Source organism: Channa argus, chromosome 7 (assembly GCF_033026475.1).
Source record: "Channa argus isolate prfri chromosome 7, Channa argus male v1.0, whole genome shotgun sequence".
NCBI classification, from domain to species: domain Eukaryota; kingdom Metazoa; phylum Chordata; class Actinopteri; order Anabantiformes; family Channidae; genus Channa; species Channa argus.
Window position 1 is genome coordinate 1,165,754 of NC_090203.1, and position 16,984 is coordinate 1,182,737.

Consider the following 16,984-nt stretch of genomic DNA (forward strand, 5'->3'; position numbering starts at 1 on the left):
TTTTAAGCACATTGGAAAACGTTTCGCCACCTTTGTTTTCTCGCGTGGTACTGAGAAGCTGTCAGTTTGATTTTTCTTATACAGCTGTGTGTTCGGTGTAAAAGGGGCTAAATGGACTCACTGAATTTGGGTCTGAGCTCCACCCGCTCCTGTTCGTCCATGTTGTCCAGAATTGTGTATTTGGTTTTCTTTCCCACCTTGGTCTGTCTCCGTCTAAACGCAGTCAACGGTTGATCGAGGGGTTAAGACCAGGTTAGAAGCAGCTGCGTGTAACTGTAAAAGCTGATCTGGGTTCAGTGTTGTGCATACAAATGTGTGTGTTCACCTCTTGCAGCAGCAGATGAAGGTCCAGCTCGCTGACAGGATGAAAACCATGAGCACGAAGCTGCTCAGGATGACGTACAGCACCCACCACTCTGTCAGGGAGATCAGAGGAATCATCACTGTCAGCTTCATAAAGATAAAATAACCAGTAGAATATTTTACCCAGTATAGAAAATTAAACTGGTTAAAGTTCGGTGAAGTACTGTATATAAAATAATTGAGTGTAGTGTCTATAAATCTCTGGTCTGCTTAAGTACTAGTCAACTGCCAATATTTTTTTATTTTTTAGATCATAAAGACAATTTAATACTAAGAGACAAATATACTTAAATTTTTTAAATATTCAAATATTAATTTAAGAACCTGATTGGAATTATCAATTTTAAAAATTTTATTTGTAAAGAATCAACAAGACTGATTACAGCAACGTGCAGTCGTAAACTAAAAAGTCAGTGAAGTCTCACCTGGGCGGTTGCATCCACGTGTCTGCACTGTGCATGAGGAGCAGCTGAGCTCCGTCCTCGGTCACAGAGGGTGGACAGTGGACAGAGGACAGACTACAGCATAAACTTCATTCTCATGTCCACTTATCTCACTCACTGCTCTCTTCAGTTTCCAGTACAAAGCGTAAGTCAGTGACACTGATGTTCTCAACTAATTTTGTTTGATTATTTGGTCGACCACTAACTAACTTTAATTTAATTGATTATAGTCACATTTAGCTTCAACGTGTTTTTGTGGTTATTTAATAAAGACCCTCTAATCTGATACAACTATAAGACTCTCATTTAATAACTCCCACCTGTAATTTAACCCTAATTAAATTCTCATTATTATTATTATTATACTATAATTATGTATTGTGTTCTTCCTAAATTAATTTAAAAAAAAATCTATTTTATAACTTTGAGAGACAAAATTGACGAAAGACAAACAGCCATTATTTACCACAGTTGCTCTCTCCATCACCGAGGTAACGCCGAATCGGGTTCTCCGTCCAGAGAGGGTCACAGGTACAGTCCTTGGTGATTGGATCACACTGACCTCGACCCGAACAGCGAAGCAAACACACTTGGGCAATAAAGAAATGGGGATATGTCGTTCAGTAAAAAAACAAAACACACTCCAAATTAAAAGTAATGAAACATGGATGTGTTTACTGCGAGACTCCACTGATTTAGAAAAGCTTTACATAATCAATAGTGCTACAGCATGTTGTCAGATAAAATAAAACAGCAGAAAAAATATAAAAGACTGTGCAGATATTTGAACCCGTGAACAATTACTCGATTAATCGATCAATTGAACATTGGAACTATTTGGATTTTTAAAGGAAATATGTCAAATGTTTTATGTCTGAGGAAATTTAAATGTTAATATAATTCAGATTTTTCTTGTAACATTTAAGTTACGTAAATATCTGCAGACAGATGAGATATCTAATATCTAATAACTGACGCTTTTGTTACTGACATCAATCTTTCATTGAGCATTTCAAAAGTTCTTCAGTTTATTTCTGTGTATATGCATGTAAACAGTGATCTGTGCTCATTTACTCACAGGCCGTGTCGACTCTCAGGACTCTGAACAACAGATAGTTGCTCTTTTCCCTCAGCAGCTGGTTCCTCAACACCCCGACTAGTCTGGAGCCAGAGAGAGGCCCTGAGGGGCCCTGCACCGAGAACCGCATCACCGTGCTCCAAAGACGAAACATTCAGGTATAAGTTGGTTTTTTAAGAGGCAAGATAAACCTTTATTCATCCCACAGTAGGGAAATGTCAAACAAAGAGTCAGAACACAGAACAAAGAAGCACACAAACAAACAGCCGCACTAATCGTTACGATGAGTAGTATTGGTTCACTGGGAGCAGCACTGGTTGTAAAGTCTGACAGCAGCAGGGAGAAAAGACCTACGAGAGATGTCACTGTGTCATACAGGGGGTGGGAGCCCTTTTTCCAGCAGGGACCATCCTCCTTTACCCCCTTCTCCTCTACAGGACTGAGCTGACCTTCCCGATCAACTAATCCAGTCTCTTCCCATCTGCTGTAGAGATGCTGCTAGATAAAACTAGTCAGTAATTGACTTAGTCAGCGCAGTAGCAAACAAGTAATTCGGTCACCCAATCATTCAGGTAACATGTAAACCAGAAACTAATTGGTCAGTTAACCAGTAAATAAACCAGTCATCCAGTCACAAGCCATCAAATCCGTCAGTTACAGTCATTACACCAGTCTGTCCTTCAGGAAACTGGTCTCACACGGACCATCTCCTGATGTCTGAAAGGAAAACTCTTTATCTCAAGTTCATGTCTGACACAGGCTATAGATGTATTTAGTAAACCAGTCGGTACCTGAGGCGCGAGTGTCCCTGCAGCGCTCGGACCTGGATGTCCCTGTCGAGGATGTGGAGCAGGGCGGCGAGCTGTCGGACCACCGTGTCCCTCTGAGCCATGCTGACCTGTGACACCGACACCAGCATCTCCAGCTCCACCTCCTCACCCCCACCGGGCTCTACAGAGACACAGCAGGGACAAACTGCACCTTTACACTGGGAACTCGGGTCAATATAAAGTCAGAAGAGAAAAGTCTGTCACATGGACTTTATTGGAACATTTCCATTTTGTCTTACTTCCAGTCCATTAAAGTTCAGTGAAATGTTCAATGTACTTTCTACTCCACTACATTTATCAGAAACATGTTGTTAATTATATTATCTAGCTGCCAAAAGTAACTAATAGATGCTGCATTATTATAACCATGGATTAATCACCTTTCTTACACATCAAGTCTCTACAATAATCTACCACAGCACGTTAACTCTACGTGTGCCAGCTTCAGTGGTCAGGAAACGATACCTGCATAATGTTTGCTGGCTAAAAATTGTTAAAACTTGAAGAAGATGGAAAGAAGTAAAAGGGGCTTCACCTGCAGAAATTACAATGTAACAGGATGCAATAGCATTTGGAAAAACTAAAAAATAAATGACATTTTCCAGAGGCTCTTGCAAGATCTGCTTATTCAAGTACAGTTGTACTGATATTGATCTGTCAGGTAAAAGGTCTCATAGATCCCTTGTGTCCCTTGTACTCAAAAAACTTCTTTACTTCTTAACAAATGAAGCCAAGTGAACATTTAGCTAAAGTCTAAATATGAAGTTGTTCTCACAGGACAAGACAATGTCCTGGATTTTGCTGCATGAGCCAATTAATTATCAATCCTAAACTGAAAATGTTGTTGGTGCCGCTGTTAGAGAGAGAGAGAGAGAGAGAGAGAGAGAGAGAGAGAGAGAGAGAGAGAGAGAGAGAGAGAGAGAGAGAGAGAGAGAGAGAGAGAGAGAGAGAGAGAGAGAGAGAGAGAGAGAGAGAGAGAGAGAGAGTATATTGTGTGTGTGTGTATAGATGTATCTCAAATATTTCCTGTTGCATATGGCAAATGGTTCAAACTCCATGAAGTTGATGTAAATTTGTTAATTTAGCTATTAGCTAGTTTGAAATGGATAAAAACCTTTATCTGGTGTTTCAATGACTGTGAATCTTTCTTTTTTATATCATTTGTGGAAAATGGCAGTTAAACAGCATTTTATAAGCAGTGAAGTTAGGACCACAGTTTATCGACCTGGGCGGACTTCCACGGTGGCTGTGGCGGTGCTGGAGTGCCCCTGGGCATCGGTCACTCTGAGCTGGAACAGGTAGGTGCCTTCAACCAGGTTGGCCAGGTACAGAGAGGCCTGAGTGTCTGAGCCGTACAGCACATCCTGCAGGCAGGTGTTTATCACAGGGTTACTGTACGGTTACTGTTAAAATTAGAATTCAGCAACTCTTTTTCGGACTGACGTTTAGAAAAGACCTAAATAAAAATCTGACCCCAGCTGCAGGACTCTGGCTGTCTCTGGTCCACAAGTAGTGGACCTCCGTCTGGTCTCCATCAGTGATGGAGCCTCTGAGGACCAGAGAGTTGTTGGGCAAAGTAAGAGTGTGGCTGCCGCTAGCGTGAGCGACTGGAGGAAGACTCCTGGCTGCAGGAGGACGGAGGAGAGAAAAACATTTCAGTTAACAGACTGATTTAACCAATGTGCAACCTCAGTTTAATGCTGGATTACATTTCAGGCTGTGCTGAAAGAAGTGAAAGTCTTGGATTTAAAATAACTTAAAATCAGGAAAAAGTACTGTATTAAAAGTAAGAAAAATGACCCTGTGGTTACTGTTTCCCTGGATCATTAGGTTAATATTCTCTGAATTACTGTTTTATACAGTTGACAATTATCTGAATTGTTCCAATAAATTCACCATTTTATAAATTGAAGAGTAATGTCAGATCTTCTTGTACTTGCTGATGACTTGTTCAGTTCCAATGTTCAATTCAATTCAACTTTATTTATATGGCGCCAATTCACAACAAAGTCATCTCAAGGCATTTTACAGAATAAAGTCCAGACTACACAAGTTGCATTAAGGTTATCTGAGATGATAAATATACATCAATCCCAACAATTACTTTATCTTTAAAACGTTTCCAGAGCCCATTGGGATGCACCGAAATGATATTTTGGAGAAAATGTAATGTTGACCCTCTCACCCTCCTGGACTCGGACAGTCAGTGAAGCGCTGTCTGTCGCCCCCTGCTGGTCAGAGACCGTCAGTCTGAAGGTGTAGCGCCCCAGGTGAAGACCTGACACGGTGGCTACAGCCTGGTCCACTCCCTCCAGCTTGAATCCTGGAGGACCACTGGGAAACATGAGGTTTAGAAAAACAGAAAACAGTGGAAAGTGAAGTGGTGAATACAATGGTCAAAGCTAAATGACTGTTAAAAACTATATTTTATAAGCGTATGTTCTACAAGGGTGTCGCTTGTGTTGTTTTCTCAAAGCTAAAAGTAATACTCTGCAAGTACAGTACAAGTACAGTACCACTTCAAACTGTTTCCTAAAGTTAAAATGACTAAGTCTAAAAGTGGCAGTACTCATAAATAAGGTTTCTGCAGAAAACTTCCAGGTCCAAAATAGAAATACTCAAGAAGTAGTACTTATTGCTTGTACTTAAGTACTCGTGTGAACATACCTTGTTATCTGAGTACTAAGAAGTTACTGCCATCAAACACTTGTCTGCATCCTACCTGACAGCGTCCCAGTGATAGCTGATGATGCCGCGGTCATCAATGCTGCCACTGCCATTGAGCAGCAAGGTGGTAACTGGCAGAAACAATGTCGTGTCAGGACCCACGACGGCCAGCGGACCACGGTTTGACTCTCTGTCCTGTGATGCTAACAGGAGAAAAGGTGGCGTGATTTGCTCGCAGCTACTTTATTTGCTGTGTTAGGTTTTTTCATGACCCTCATGTATTACGGTGAGTATTTTTATTTGTGCACTGTGCTCACGTACCATAAAAGAATAATCCTGCATCGCTGCAGTGTGATTCTGATGTGTTTTTATTTACCAGTCGTAGCAGAGGGTGTGGTGGTGGTGCTGCTGGGGGATTTGCTGCTGGGAGCGGAGCTGGGGGTGTGGTCAGAAGGCACAGTCCAAGCGGTGGGCTGGGTGGTGGTCGGCGGAGCTCCGCCAGCAGGCTGGAGCGGGTCCCTGGTGTCTGAGAGTCATGTTAATGCTATTATTACTGAGATCAACCGTAAAAGTCTGCAATATTTGGACATTTTACATCATTTGCTCACTGGCTCCAAAAATAAAATGTTTAATAGTTTGATTAAAATGGATTCTGAAATGTCAAAATAACATTTCATTTCATGATAACAGGCAAGTTTAAACGAAGGTAAATAAAATGAATAGAAGAAATAAAAACAAATTAATAAAATGACATAACGTAGGAAATGAAAAAAAAAAAACATAAAAATATGCCAAATCATTTGTCATATTTTAGGGCAAAGTATTATTGAGTAACCGGCTACAGAACACCGTCTGAATCCGGATGATGTAGAGCATGTTTGGATGATAAATAAAACTGTCACATATTTAGTGAGTTGCCAGTTCGTTTGGTGTGTGTGTGTGTGTGTGTGTGTGTGTGTGTGTGTGTGTGTGTTTGTGTGTTTGTGTGTGTGTGTGTGTGTGTGTGTGCATTTTGTACCCGTTGTAGGTTCAGTGGAAACTGTGATTGATGTCAGTTCTTCGAAGCTTCCAGCAGACTCCATCAGGGTTCGACCTGCAGGGGGGGCATCATTTTCTTATTAGCAAAATACATTTGATATGTAGAAATGTTTACAAATAATTGTGGAAATTAATTCAAATTAAGATAATTTGAAATCTATGTTTAATAAAAGCAAATCTTTTGTTTTCTTCCTCTTAACCTCAGGGGTTTTCAAAGGTAAATACAAATTCTGCACATGGCTGCTGCCAAATGATAAATACACATGAGAACAAAGTTCATATTAAATCAAAGGCTATAAGGATAAAGGATATTTGCCTACAATGCACTTACTCCTAATCTTTTCTAACAAATCTGTCTGTTTGTTGTATTATTGTATAAAATATTCTGATGAATAAATATCACAGGGTGAATTTCGTCTTTTATTCCTTCAGAGAAAAGTGTGGGTGACACCGGTTTGTGCTGCCTGCACTCGAAGTTGTACCCACCAGGTTGTACAGTGGTGCTGCTGGGAGGTGCAGCAGAGGTGGGAACTGATGTCCTTAGATGATCTTGTTGAGTGGACTCAGCTGTTGGGGTGGGTGACGCTGAATCGTTGCTGCTTTTTGTAATCTGTATATCAGCAAAGAACATGGCAGTTAATTAACAGTCACGCTGTCATTATTTGTTCTAAGGCAGAAAAGCAGTTAGATAAAGTGACGTTCTTACATCTGGCTGTAGCACAATTCTCCCTTTTTTTAAATAAATTCTCACTTGGAAATATAACCTAATCTTTTTGATGTGTTTTCTTGGGGCGACAGTGAGATGAGGCGCTCAAAGGAGGTGGAGCGGTTGTCAACCAATCTCTCAGTTGTTGGTTCGATCCCAGGCTCCTCCGGTCACATGTCCAAGTGTCCTTGAGCAAGACACTGAACCCCAACTTAGCTGCTCGTGGTGAGTGTTGGCCAGCTGCATAGCAGCTCCCCCATCACTGTGTGTGTGTGTGTGTGATTGTGAGTGTGAATGGCTGAATAAGAAGCAGTGTAAAAGTGCCATTTACCATTTAAGTCCCTGCTGACTCTTTTCTTCTGAATACTGCAGCTTTAGGGCTATTTGTGACTTGAGCCATCACCTCCATGTGTGAGAGGAGTATTTGACTGATTATCCTAAGTGACATCACTCACCGTTTCCTTTGCAGCAGACGAAAGATCTGGTCTCCTCGTTCTGTTCTCTTCTACCTGACTGATGTTCTCCAGAGGCGGAGCTCTAATCTGTGCCAAGCTGCTCTCTGTTGGCCCCCTTTTTGGACCATCGTCGGACTCTGACTGGTTAAACCCGTCTGTCCCCTTTAAAGGCAGCTGATCCCTCATCACTTCCACGTCCAAACCTCCGTTTATCGTCTCCTCCTGGCTTCCATCTGAATATTCCGAGGGATCCAGAATCGCCGGGGTGGAGAAGTCCTGCCTTGGCTCATCGAACAGGGCGAGATCCTTCAGGGCCTCCAGATCTCCAGGGGCCTCGGAGGACATGGAGAGGGGCCTCCAGTGCCCATTGTACGGTGCTCCTCTCACCAGAGACTGTAACACTAGTGTCTGTGGTGACGGCCTCCGCAGGAAGGCGAGGAAGGAGTCGGCCCCCGGTCTCTCCCTGGGCCGGCAGTTCTCCCTCTGCTGGCAGCTCAGGATGTAGCAGCGACCCTCGAATAGCCAGGCCAGGTCGTATCCCGGCAGGTCGCAGCACGCCGCCACGCACTGTGGCAGTGATGTCACGCCGGGCACGCGCAGGATACCGCTGCTCTCCACTGCCGGAGAGACCACTGCCTCAGAGAAGGTTGCCCCCTGCCAGCACTGAGATGCCACTGCAGCTGCAACACAGCAGAGAGCAAACTATCAAATCCAACTTTATTTGTCCAGCACCTTTTGTACTGAGCAGTAATGCTAAGTAATAACGAACATTTACTCATACTGTACTTCAACTTCATGTCATGTCTGTTTACTGAATCAACCAGTCAAGAGAGAACATTTTACTTTACGTTTACTTTACTACAGTGTTAGTTACAATTTACTGCACAAATAGAGAATCATAAAACACAGGAACTACTAATGATATATTGTTATGACTTAACTTTTTTTTTTTTAATCACTGCTACGATTTCAGATTTCTTGTAAATTGGTAGTTTCACTTTTTAGACAAACTACACTTTTATTTGAGTATCAAATGTGTGAACTTGCACCAGCTTTGGTATATAGGTTCATTTACTTGAAAATGCTTTACAGGCGACTGATGAGATAATAATAAAATACGCAAGAAAGTAGAATAAATTGTGACTGTAACATATTCTAATCTGCAGCCGGATTTTAAAGCCATATCTCAGCTGCTACAGCTTAGAGCAAAAAAACTACAGAGCACTTTTAAAAAAACTGAAGACCTGAGAGGGCTCACACACTTGACAAATGTCATAGTCAACATCATGAGGAATAAAATTAATATTAATAAAAAATACAGCGGAGAGAGGAGGCCACACTCCTTTGAAAAATGAGCAAAACACACATGCTGAAATATAAAGGATAAAGAGAAACTACTTTTAATTCATGTAGGCTTCAACGGAAGGGAGTGTGCTCACTTACAGGAATCAGGATGTGGATCATTATGTCATAAATACAATTAAAGGCGTATTTGTGAAAAAAGTCTGTTATTAAAAATGACATTAGCACGAACATCAACAGGCAGCTTCAAGTCAGTGATGTTTGTACCTTCCACAGCATGAAGCAGCAGCAGAAACCTTTTCTCCCACATGGTCGCTCAGCCTGAAACAAAAATCAAAGCCTCACAGAGAACAAACTGGATTTTTACATTATTTACCATCAATGCACTTTAGTAACATATGCTCCATTTCAACAATGAGCGTTGATCATCGGGGTTTGTAACACGACACCGAAGTGAGTCAGTAGCTCCGAATATCTAAATCTAGGTTAGAGCTGCAACATCTTAAAGTATTTAACATGAGGATACAGTAACTGTGCGATAATAATGGACTGTCAGAAACACGGAAACATGCGAAACACATCTCAACATCCAATTCTAGTCACAACATACAGAATAGTTTTATTCAAGACATGTTTTCTCAGTTAATCGACTTTGTTTCCTCAAAATCTTGAATTTAGTCTTTGCACACAAGACACTTTTAAAAACTAGATTCTGGAACACATCCATGTAAAAACACCGTTTAGAACGATGCAAAAGCAGAGCATCGTGAAGAAAACAAACATTTACACTTTCACATTACATACAGATAAATGTAATGTACAAAACCATTTACTTCTCCATTAGTTTCAACCTTTTTTTGAGTACATTTATGTAATTAGCTTGTTGTTTTACATTAGCAAGGTAACTAGGGCTGCACCTGTCAATTAATCTATTGATAGTTTTTTGATTAAATCAATTAATCTGTAAATTAATCAAAATCTTTATTAATAATAATTAATAACATTTCATTTTCTCATAATTGAAATTTGAATTCAATCATCTTCTCTTTAAACAAACAAATGTTTGCACAGCAGGACTTTATACCTCAAACACAAACTAGGCAAATTTAAACTCCGTTTTATTATAGTCTGTCCACAATATAATTAAAGTGCGACTTCAACAATTTGTCAACTTACTCTCTATAGTTTCAGTTTAGTTTGTCCTTTAAAGCAACAGCTCGTTCCAATCAAGTTAAAGGAGTCGATTCAAACTCCATTTAGCAATTCAACAGCAAAATAAGTGAAACGTTTAGCAGAGCTGGCAGAGTAAATATTGACATTTAAGTAAAGCGTATGTATTTATGGACATTTTATGTTGATGCATCTTCCCACCCACAGGTTGCACAGACCAATACTGTTATTTCCATAATTTTTGTACAGAAGAATAAAGTAAAATGATCCTACATTCTTTGAGCATCACACATTAAAGTTGAGTGTCACATAAAGCAATAGATAAACAATGAAAAGACTTACTAGCGGACAGAAATTGAGGCAGGTCAGCTACGACCGAGTCTCCAGCTCCAGACAGGATGGCCCCTCTGGCACATTGAGTGCTCTGCAAATCCAGAATCCACAGCAGCCTGAAACCCTAAAAGGACAAATGGACAGAACAGTCAAAGAGACAGTTTTAGACTTTAAAGGTTGCAACTATTCTAATAATAATATTATATTGAGATATACCGGAAATTCATATTTCAACTGTGGGGAGCTAACTGAGCATCATTTTACCAAAGACTGTAGATCGATCTTACTCTTATCTGATGGTCCAACAAGTACTTCACTCTAGAGATCGTTGTATGACGAACACTGAACAGTTATTGTATTTGCTTTCCAACTTAGCCGATAACGGAGTAATCTCACAAACACATTCACAAACAGTTTCATCAAACAAGTATCTCAAAGTTTGGCTGAACCCAAAGATATTTCTTACCCCCAGTAAGAAAGCGTGTGCCTCCACGGTTACACACTGAACCTGTCACTTCTACCTTGTTGCGGTCCCCACTACCTTGTAGTCAGCTATTGTGTCTCCTGTAGTCCACGTCTGTCCCCTTCAGAAGCTGAGCTGAACTGCACTCTCTTGTAACTAAACCATAACTACAAAGGCAAACTATCAGTACGCCTGAACCTAGACCTCCTGATCCAGTTAACCTTGCAATACACAACATAACCAAAAAACAGAGGAAACCCTGGTTGGCTCATACAATCACTATATAAAGACTCATTACAATTGTCGATTCAGGGGGATTTTCACACACAACCATCTCTAGGGTTCACAGAGAACGTTGTGAACAAGAGAAAGTATCCAGTGAGCAGCAGTTCTCTGGCTGACAATTTTATGTTGATGCCAGAGGTCAGAGGAGAAAGGCTGGACTGCTTCAAGACTGGACCACAGAGCAATGGCAGAAGGTGGCCTGCTCTGATGAATCCCGTGTTCATTTACATCACATAGATGGCCGGGCGCTTACCTGGGGAACACGTAGCACCAGCACCAGGAAGAAGGCAAGTCACCAACGTTCAGCTGGGAAACCTTTGGATGTTCTTTTGACACGTTCCCCCTACCTAAGCATTGTTGCAGACCTTGTACACCCCTTCATGGAAACTGTATTCCCTGATGGCTGTGACCTCGTTTCAGCAGTATAAAACACCCTGCTGCAAAGGAAAACAGGAACACAACAGAGCACAGTTTGAGGCGTCCACTTGGCCTCCAGATTCTCAGAGTTCAATGCAGTGAAACATCTGTGGATGTCCATGCAGCCGCCCTCTCGCATATCACAGCATCTTGGTGCCAGAAACCACAGCACACCGTCAGGGGTCTAGTGGAGACCATGCCTCAGCAAAAGGGGGACCAACACAATACAAGGCAGGTGGTCAGAAAGTTCTGCCTGATCAGTGTATGTAGCACAGCAGGTGTTGAGAGTTGGTGCCTCAACTGTTTCAGCACCAGGTTCACGGACAGCGCCACTGTGAGCCCCATGCGGCCACAGGCAACACGCTGCACCGGGTCGGAAAATAAACGCACCCTTGCTCTTCTGACACCGCAAAAAACTGATGGTTGAAAAAATAAAAAACACTAAAAACGTAAAAAGAACATTAGTTAAAACTGGCGTACAACAATATCACACAACCCCGATTACAGGTCGCGTTTATCCATTTTTCTGTGAGTAACCTTTTAAATCAAACACCGTTTAAAATTGCAACAATTAACAGTTTCCTGGCTTGTGTGCAAATACCCACGCACGTAAATACATCGAATGAAACACCGTTTGTATCCACTAACAGCAATTTTGAATTCGGCCTAAATATTAATATACAAATGAATGTGTTTTAATGAAAACTTGAAACTTTTTATGGACGTGCCCACAAGCTCCACGCTGAACCACCTTTCAACAACATGAGCAGGTTCTGACGTGGAAATTATATTTAAAAAGGTTCGGTAGCTAAAGAGAGACACATACCAATACGTGTCTAATAATAATAATAGTGTAAACAATAACCTAAAAAGCACAACCTATTTATGAGCAATGTCTTTAAACTCCCTCTAGATTCACTATTGCTAGTTATGACAAAACGCAAAATTGCTCATTTTGTAAACGAGGTTCGGCGCGGGAAACGTAAGCTAGCTAACACACGCTAAGAGCATTTTGTGCTAAACTTCTGTCAACAAATAAACACAATTTGTATTTTTCCGTGTCGAAAGTAAAAAGCAAAATGGCAGCAAAACAAACATGACAATTTTAGCTCATCGTGTTTTCGGCGTCGCTATGAATCGTAAAACACCTGCTCGTAATTGATCATTTAACGCTAACTCACCTGTCCCGCTGGTTTCAGAGGTTCTGAACGGATCCTCCAGCTGGACTCGCTGGCTTCATGCTGGTGTCGGGTGGGGTTTCATTGGTTTCACGTTGATGCCGAATTTGGGCCGAGGGACGACGAATATCATCGAGTCCACGAAAGTAAAGTACAACGCATCCGCTGCCAACTTCCAAAATAAAAGGTTGAAGTTCACATCATGTGGGAGTTTTAAGGTGGAATTATATTTTTGAGTTGATATCGAAGTCAATCTGGACTTGTTCAGATAAAAATTACTTTATTTCTAGTGTGAAATCTGACTAAAGTACAAAGGTTGGTGCATTTCACCCCACTATGAGTGATAATCCCGTCCATTTACCCATAAGCGCTTGTTGAATTTTTACTTTGAAGGCGGCCTCGACTAATTTCCGGCTCAGATCGCTCAAACTCATCATGACTTGACGATGCTGTGAATCTGCAGTGTGAAGGTGATGATGATGTTTAATATAAAGAACTGGGGATTCTAAGATTCCCAAGTATTGTTTTCTTACAAACAGTAAATCAAGCGGCACAGAATCAGACAGTTTGGGGTTATCCCTGTCATTTATTTCTGTTTTTCTTAAAAAACATTTACAACTCAATTCACAACCAAATATAAGTTACAACAGCAAACACAGTTATCTATTTTAAATACACTCTTCCCACTTACTGTGACCTTTAAACTGATAAAACAACACATTTCCTTAAACTAAACTCTGAATAAACTGCAGTCCGACGCATTAAAATCCAGTATGGTGATTTTTATTCTGTGTGATGCTGAAGGGGGGTGTTCAGTTTTGCTAAACTTAAACTTCCTTCACTCACTGATCTGATCTAAAAAGCTGTCAAATTTAAAACAAAAGCTAAACCTTTACTTTTTCAGTTTGAGTTGATGCTTTCAGTTTGAGTTGATGCTTTCAGTTTGTGGATGGCATTACTGCTCCAGGGAAGGTGGCTGCAGCAGGGGCTGAACCTGTCATCTATTATTTTAACAGACGCTCCAGGAATTCCTGATGTTTTAAGTGCAAAGACTAAAAGAAACCAATCACCTGTGAAGTCTGTGTGACCTTGCAAACATGCATCACAATTTTCGTATAAAAGCTGTTGCAAATTAGGCATTTTAAGCTGCAACGAAATCCTGGAGGCACCGAATTGCACACTGACCTGATTAGTTTTTGTACCACATGTTAAAGTTTACAGTCCCTTATTAGGGAGGACGTGGATCAGTCCTATGAAGAGGACATAGATGTCTCCTTTAAAGATTTAGATAAGAGAATTCTGATAATTAAGCCATCTCTGCATTGGATTTACATGTAAAATTATTGTGTTTAATTTTATTTAATATAGATATTTTGTTGGAAGATGACATCAGCGTTACCACGACTTGTTTGTTAAATATGTATTTTTGTATCACACTGTGTCACCAAACTCAGAGCAGCTTGCTTGTGGCGGCACGTGCCAGGTTACCAAGCTTCGAATGCAAAAGGTAATTCAGAAATAAATCAATCAAATTTGACTGAGCTTTAATGAGCAAGTTCACAGAAATCCCTGCAGCCTGTCCTGTGATCCCTGCTGCTGCCGAGGTGCCCTGGAGCAAACTGTGGGTGGAGCTTCTGCTGCTCAGCTGACACAGACAGGCCGACCTGAGCAGGCTCCACAGGAAGCTCAAACACGAGCTGATTATCCGGTTTGGGATGATGAGGGGACAACACACATCATCTACTCCAAGCCCGATTTAAAACTCTCCCCATTTTAGGAATAAAACGCCACATTTTTACTGGTTAGACAGTCAAGCAGCATCACATTGACTCAAAAATAAAAGTTTATATTGTTGTTATTTTTATCAAAAGAAATGTTAAATGGATGTTTTAAATACATGGTTACAATACTTCTGTACCTCTTACACATTTTAAAAAAATCAGAGGTGTTGATGTTGTAGTGGCAAATAATGGAATTCTCCATTTAAGGGAGGCCAAGTATTGGCCACAATATGTGAACTAAAACAGAAACTCAAATGTCCACATTCACCAGAGCTGATTCACTGAGGAAGACCATGATCTGCAGCTGAAAGTGCCTTAAAGCGAGTAAGCTGAGTTTGGATTTATGTTTCTTTACATTTCCCCTTTAAACCGTACGATCAAAGCTAAACTTGACTGTCACTGCCTTTAAAAATGGGCCTTCAGCTCTTCTACTTGGGCAAATGCACAGCTCGTGTTATCATGAGACTGGGAACATGGTTTTATTATTATTTACCACATCAAGGAGACTGTTCTTTGTCCTGCAACACCTAAACTTCACCTGCATTTTGGCCATTTAGAAAAAAAAAAGACTAAGTTGATGTGGTTTTTGGTGTTTTCTTTCAGGCTCTGCTCAACAGGACACAAAAATATCAGAATAAAGGTATTCTAGCAGTAATAACTGCAGGATAATGTAATGATCTGTTGGTGGTGAGAATCACATCATCACATTAACTCTCTGGGTTTAACCAAGTCATAAATAACTTTCTACACTTTGTTATGATACAGATTTTACATTTTTAGAGTTAATGCAGCCATGTGACATCCTGTGTTCACCACCTTTAAAACCTTTTTTTAGTCATTTTGACGAGTCATTACATTAAAGAGAAGTTATGACTCCAGCGTTTGTCATTTCACAGATGCAGGGTTTTTTAAAAGATCTCTCCTGTTGTTCTGTCTGTGAGAAAAGAGGTTTCACCCAGTTTAAATGAAAAGCCTGAAGCTCCGATAAAACAAAGGTAAAACTACAGGGGGTTTCTAAGGAAACTGACGTCACAAAGCTGCTTCGTGTTGCTGTGGCCTCCAAATGCATCCACTAGGTTCTGAAGGAGATCCAAGCTTTAAGGTAATGTTCAGTCTTTCCCAATCATCAGGGAGCGCGACAAATTCTTCGAGTACATGTGTCCCAGCAGCTGCACGTTGAGCTTTGAGAACACCGGCAGCCTTCTAGAAGATTGATAACAGACACAGATGATGAAAGGCTTCGTGCAATGTCTTAATTTCATGTTTGGTCGATTCCTAAACTGCTGGTTTCCAAACCTATTCTCATTGCCATGATCATCCTGCTTAGAACCAGACAGACGAACAGACGTTTCCCAGAGTTTGTCTTGTTTAACACCGATGCTTCTTTTTTGGGTTGTTGTGTAATGTTAGCCTTCCTTCTTGGTCTATTTGATTCTTCATCTAAAAAAACTCTTCTTCTTTATCCTGTAAAAAAGGGCCTGATACCAGGTCTTTCGGAGGCTTCCAGATCAGCCTGATGTCTTTCAGGGACATTAAAGTGTAGTTTTTAATCGTGTGGCTGCAGGAAAAAGAAAAAAGTGTGCACCGACACAGGTGATTCTTCTGGATAACCCAAGCTTCTATCCATGTTCTTGCTTTCAAACACTGATGCATAGATCATGGCTCAGTTTGTTCCCCCCCCTTGTTGAGAAAAGTGTGTTTTGCAGGAGCACTTCAGTCCAGTTTGGCTCCGTCTGCTGCTCAGAGGCAACAAGCAGCTGGACAAGGTAACAAGCTGCACAGACAAGGCAAACAGAGGTGCAGAGAGGAAGGAGTGCGACACTCCGACATCCACCAGGAGGCAGCAAAGAGGTGAAGAACACGAGCAGGCGAAGGCAGCAGGGATCCTGGATTTGCCGTTTTCCTCCTAGAGATGGATGATCAGCATTCAAGCGGTGGGAGGAAGCTGCGTCTGCAGTCGACAGCTTTTGCGCTGGGAGGCTGAGCTCGCTTCTTACGGAGCTCCTCGTGGCCCAGAGTGCCGCTTAGACGAGAGTGCGCCGCCTTGTATTTCTTATCAAATGCAGCTGAGGGAGAGAGAAGGAAAATGTCATCGGGTTTATTTCAGTCCCCAAACACTCAGTGCCAGTTACACTACAGTTTAAATCAGTGCTCTAAAGAAATTAGCCATAAAAATAGTATTTGTGCATTGCATCAGACAAGTACGAGGACATGAGGGCAGTTCTGTTAACTTTATTGGCACTGGCACATCTCTTATTACTACTTCACCCAGTGGACCAGGTGTAGTTTAACCTGTTTTTCAAATGAAAACATTCAGTCCTACCGACGTGGTCTTTGCCCATAGCTGCCAGTGTGAGGAAGAGGAACTCTCTGTACAAACTCCTGTCAAACAACAGAAACACAACATTCAAAGCAATCAGATTGGAATTACTCACTTTAAAGAATACATTTACATTTTAGGCAGTAAATCATGTA

General features: G+C 41.2%; 2 protein-coding genes across 7 annotated transcripts in view; both read right to left on the reverse strand.

The window, feature by feature from the left end:
• kiaa0319 (KIAA0319 ortholog) overlaps window positions 1–12,887 on the reverse strand; it is a 17,069-nt gene extending 4,182 nt beyond the window's left edge. The window contains exons 1-16 of the mRNA XM_067509124.1: window positions 12,732–12,887; window positions 10,395–10,509; window positions 9,150–9,203; window positions 7,581–8,260; window positions 6,906–7,029; window positions 6,400–6,474; window positions 5,758–5,907; window positions 5,437–5,584; window positions 4,900–5,048; window positions 4,188–4,339; window positions 3,940–4,078; window positions 2,676–2,835; window positions 1,885–2,021; window positions 1,273–1,395; window positions 326–416; window positions 122–213 (exon numbers count right to left, since the gene is read on the reverse strand). Coding sequence (XP_067365225.1) covers window positions 122–213; window positions 326–416; window positions 1,273–1,395; window positions 1,885–2,021; window positions 2,676–2,835; window positions 3,940–4,078; window positions 4,188–4,339; window positions 4,900–5,048; window positions 5,437–5,584; window positions 5,758–5,907; window positions 6,400–6,474; window positions 6,906–7,029; window positions 7,581–8,260; window positions 9,150–9,192 — 2,263 coding nt within the window. The 5' untranslated portion in view covers window positions 9,193–9,203; window positions 10,395–10,509; window positions 12,732–12,887. The remainder of the gene's footprint in view (window positions 1–121; window positions 214–325; window positions 417–1,272; window positions 1,396–1,884; window positions 2,022–2,675; window positions 2,836–3,939; window positions 4,079–4,187; window positions 4,340–4,899; window positions 5,049–5,436; window positions 5,585–5,757; window positions 5,908–6,399; window positions 6,475–6,905; window positions 7,030–7,580; window positions 8,261–9,149; window positions 9,204–10,394; window positions 10,510–12,731) is intronic.
• Window positions 12,888–13,291: 404 nt separating this feature from the next.
• Window positions 13,292–16,984, reverse strand: part of LOC137129819 (DENN domain-containing protein 4B-like) — a 40,663-nt gene continuing 36,970 nt past the window's right edge. For all 6 annotated transcript variants that reach the window (XM_067509135.1, XM_067509138.1, XM_067509137.1 and 3 more), the window contains 2 exons: window positions 16,833–16,891; window positions 13,292–16,575 (listed from right to left, as the gene is read on the reverse strand). In XM_067509135.1, the coding sequence (XP_067365236.1) occupies window positions 16,430–16,575; window positions 16,833–16,891 (205 nt within the window). In that variant the 3' untranslated portion in view covers window positions 13,292–16,429. The remainder of the gene's footprint in view (window positions 16,576–16,832; window positions 16,892–16,984) is intronic.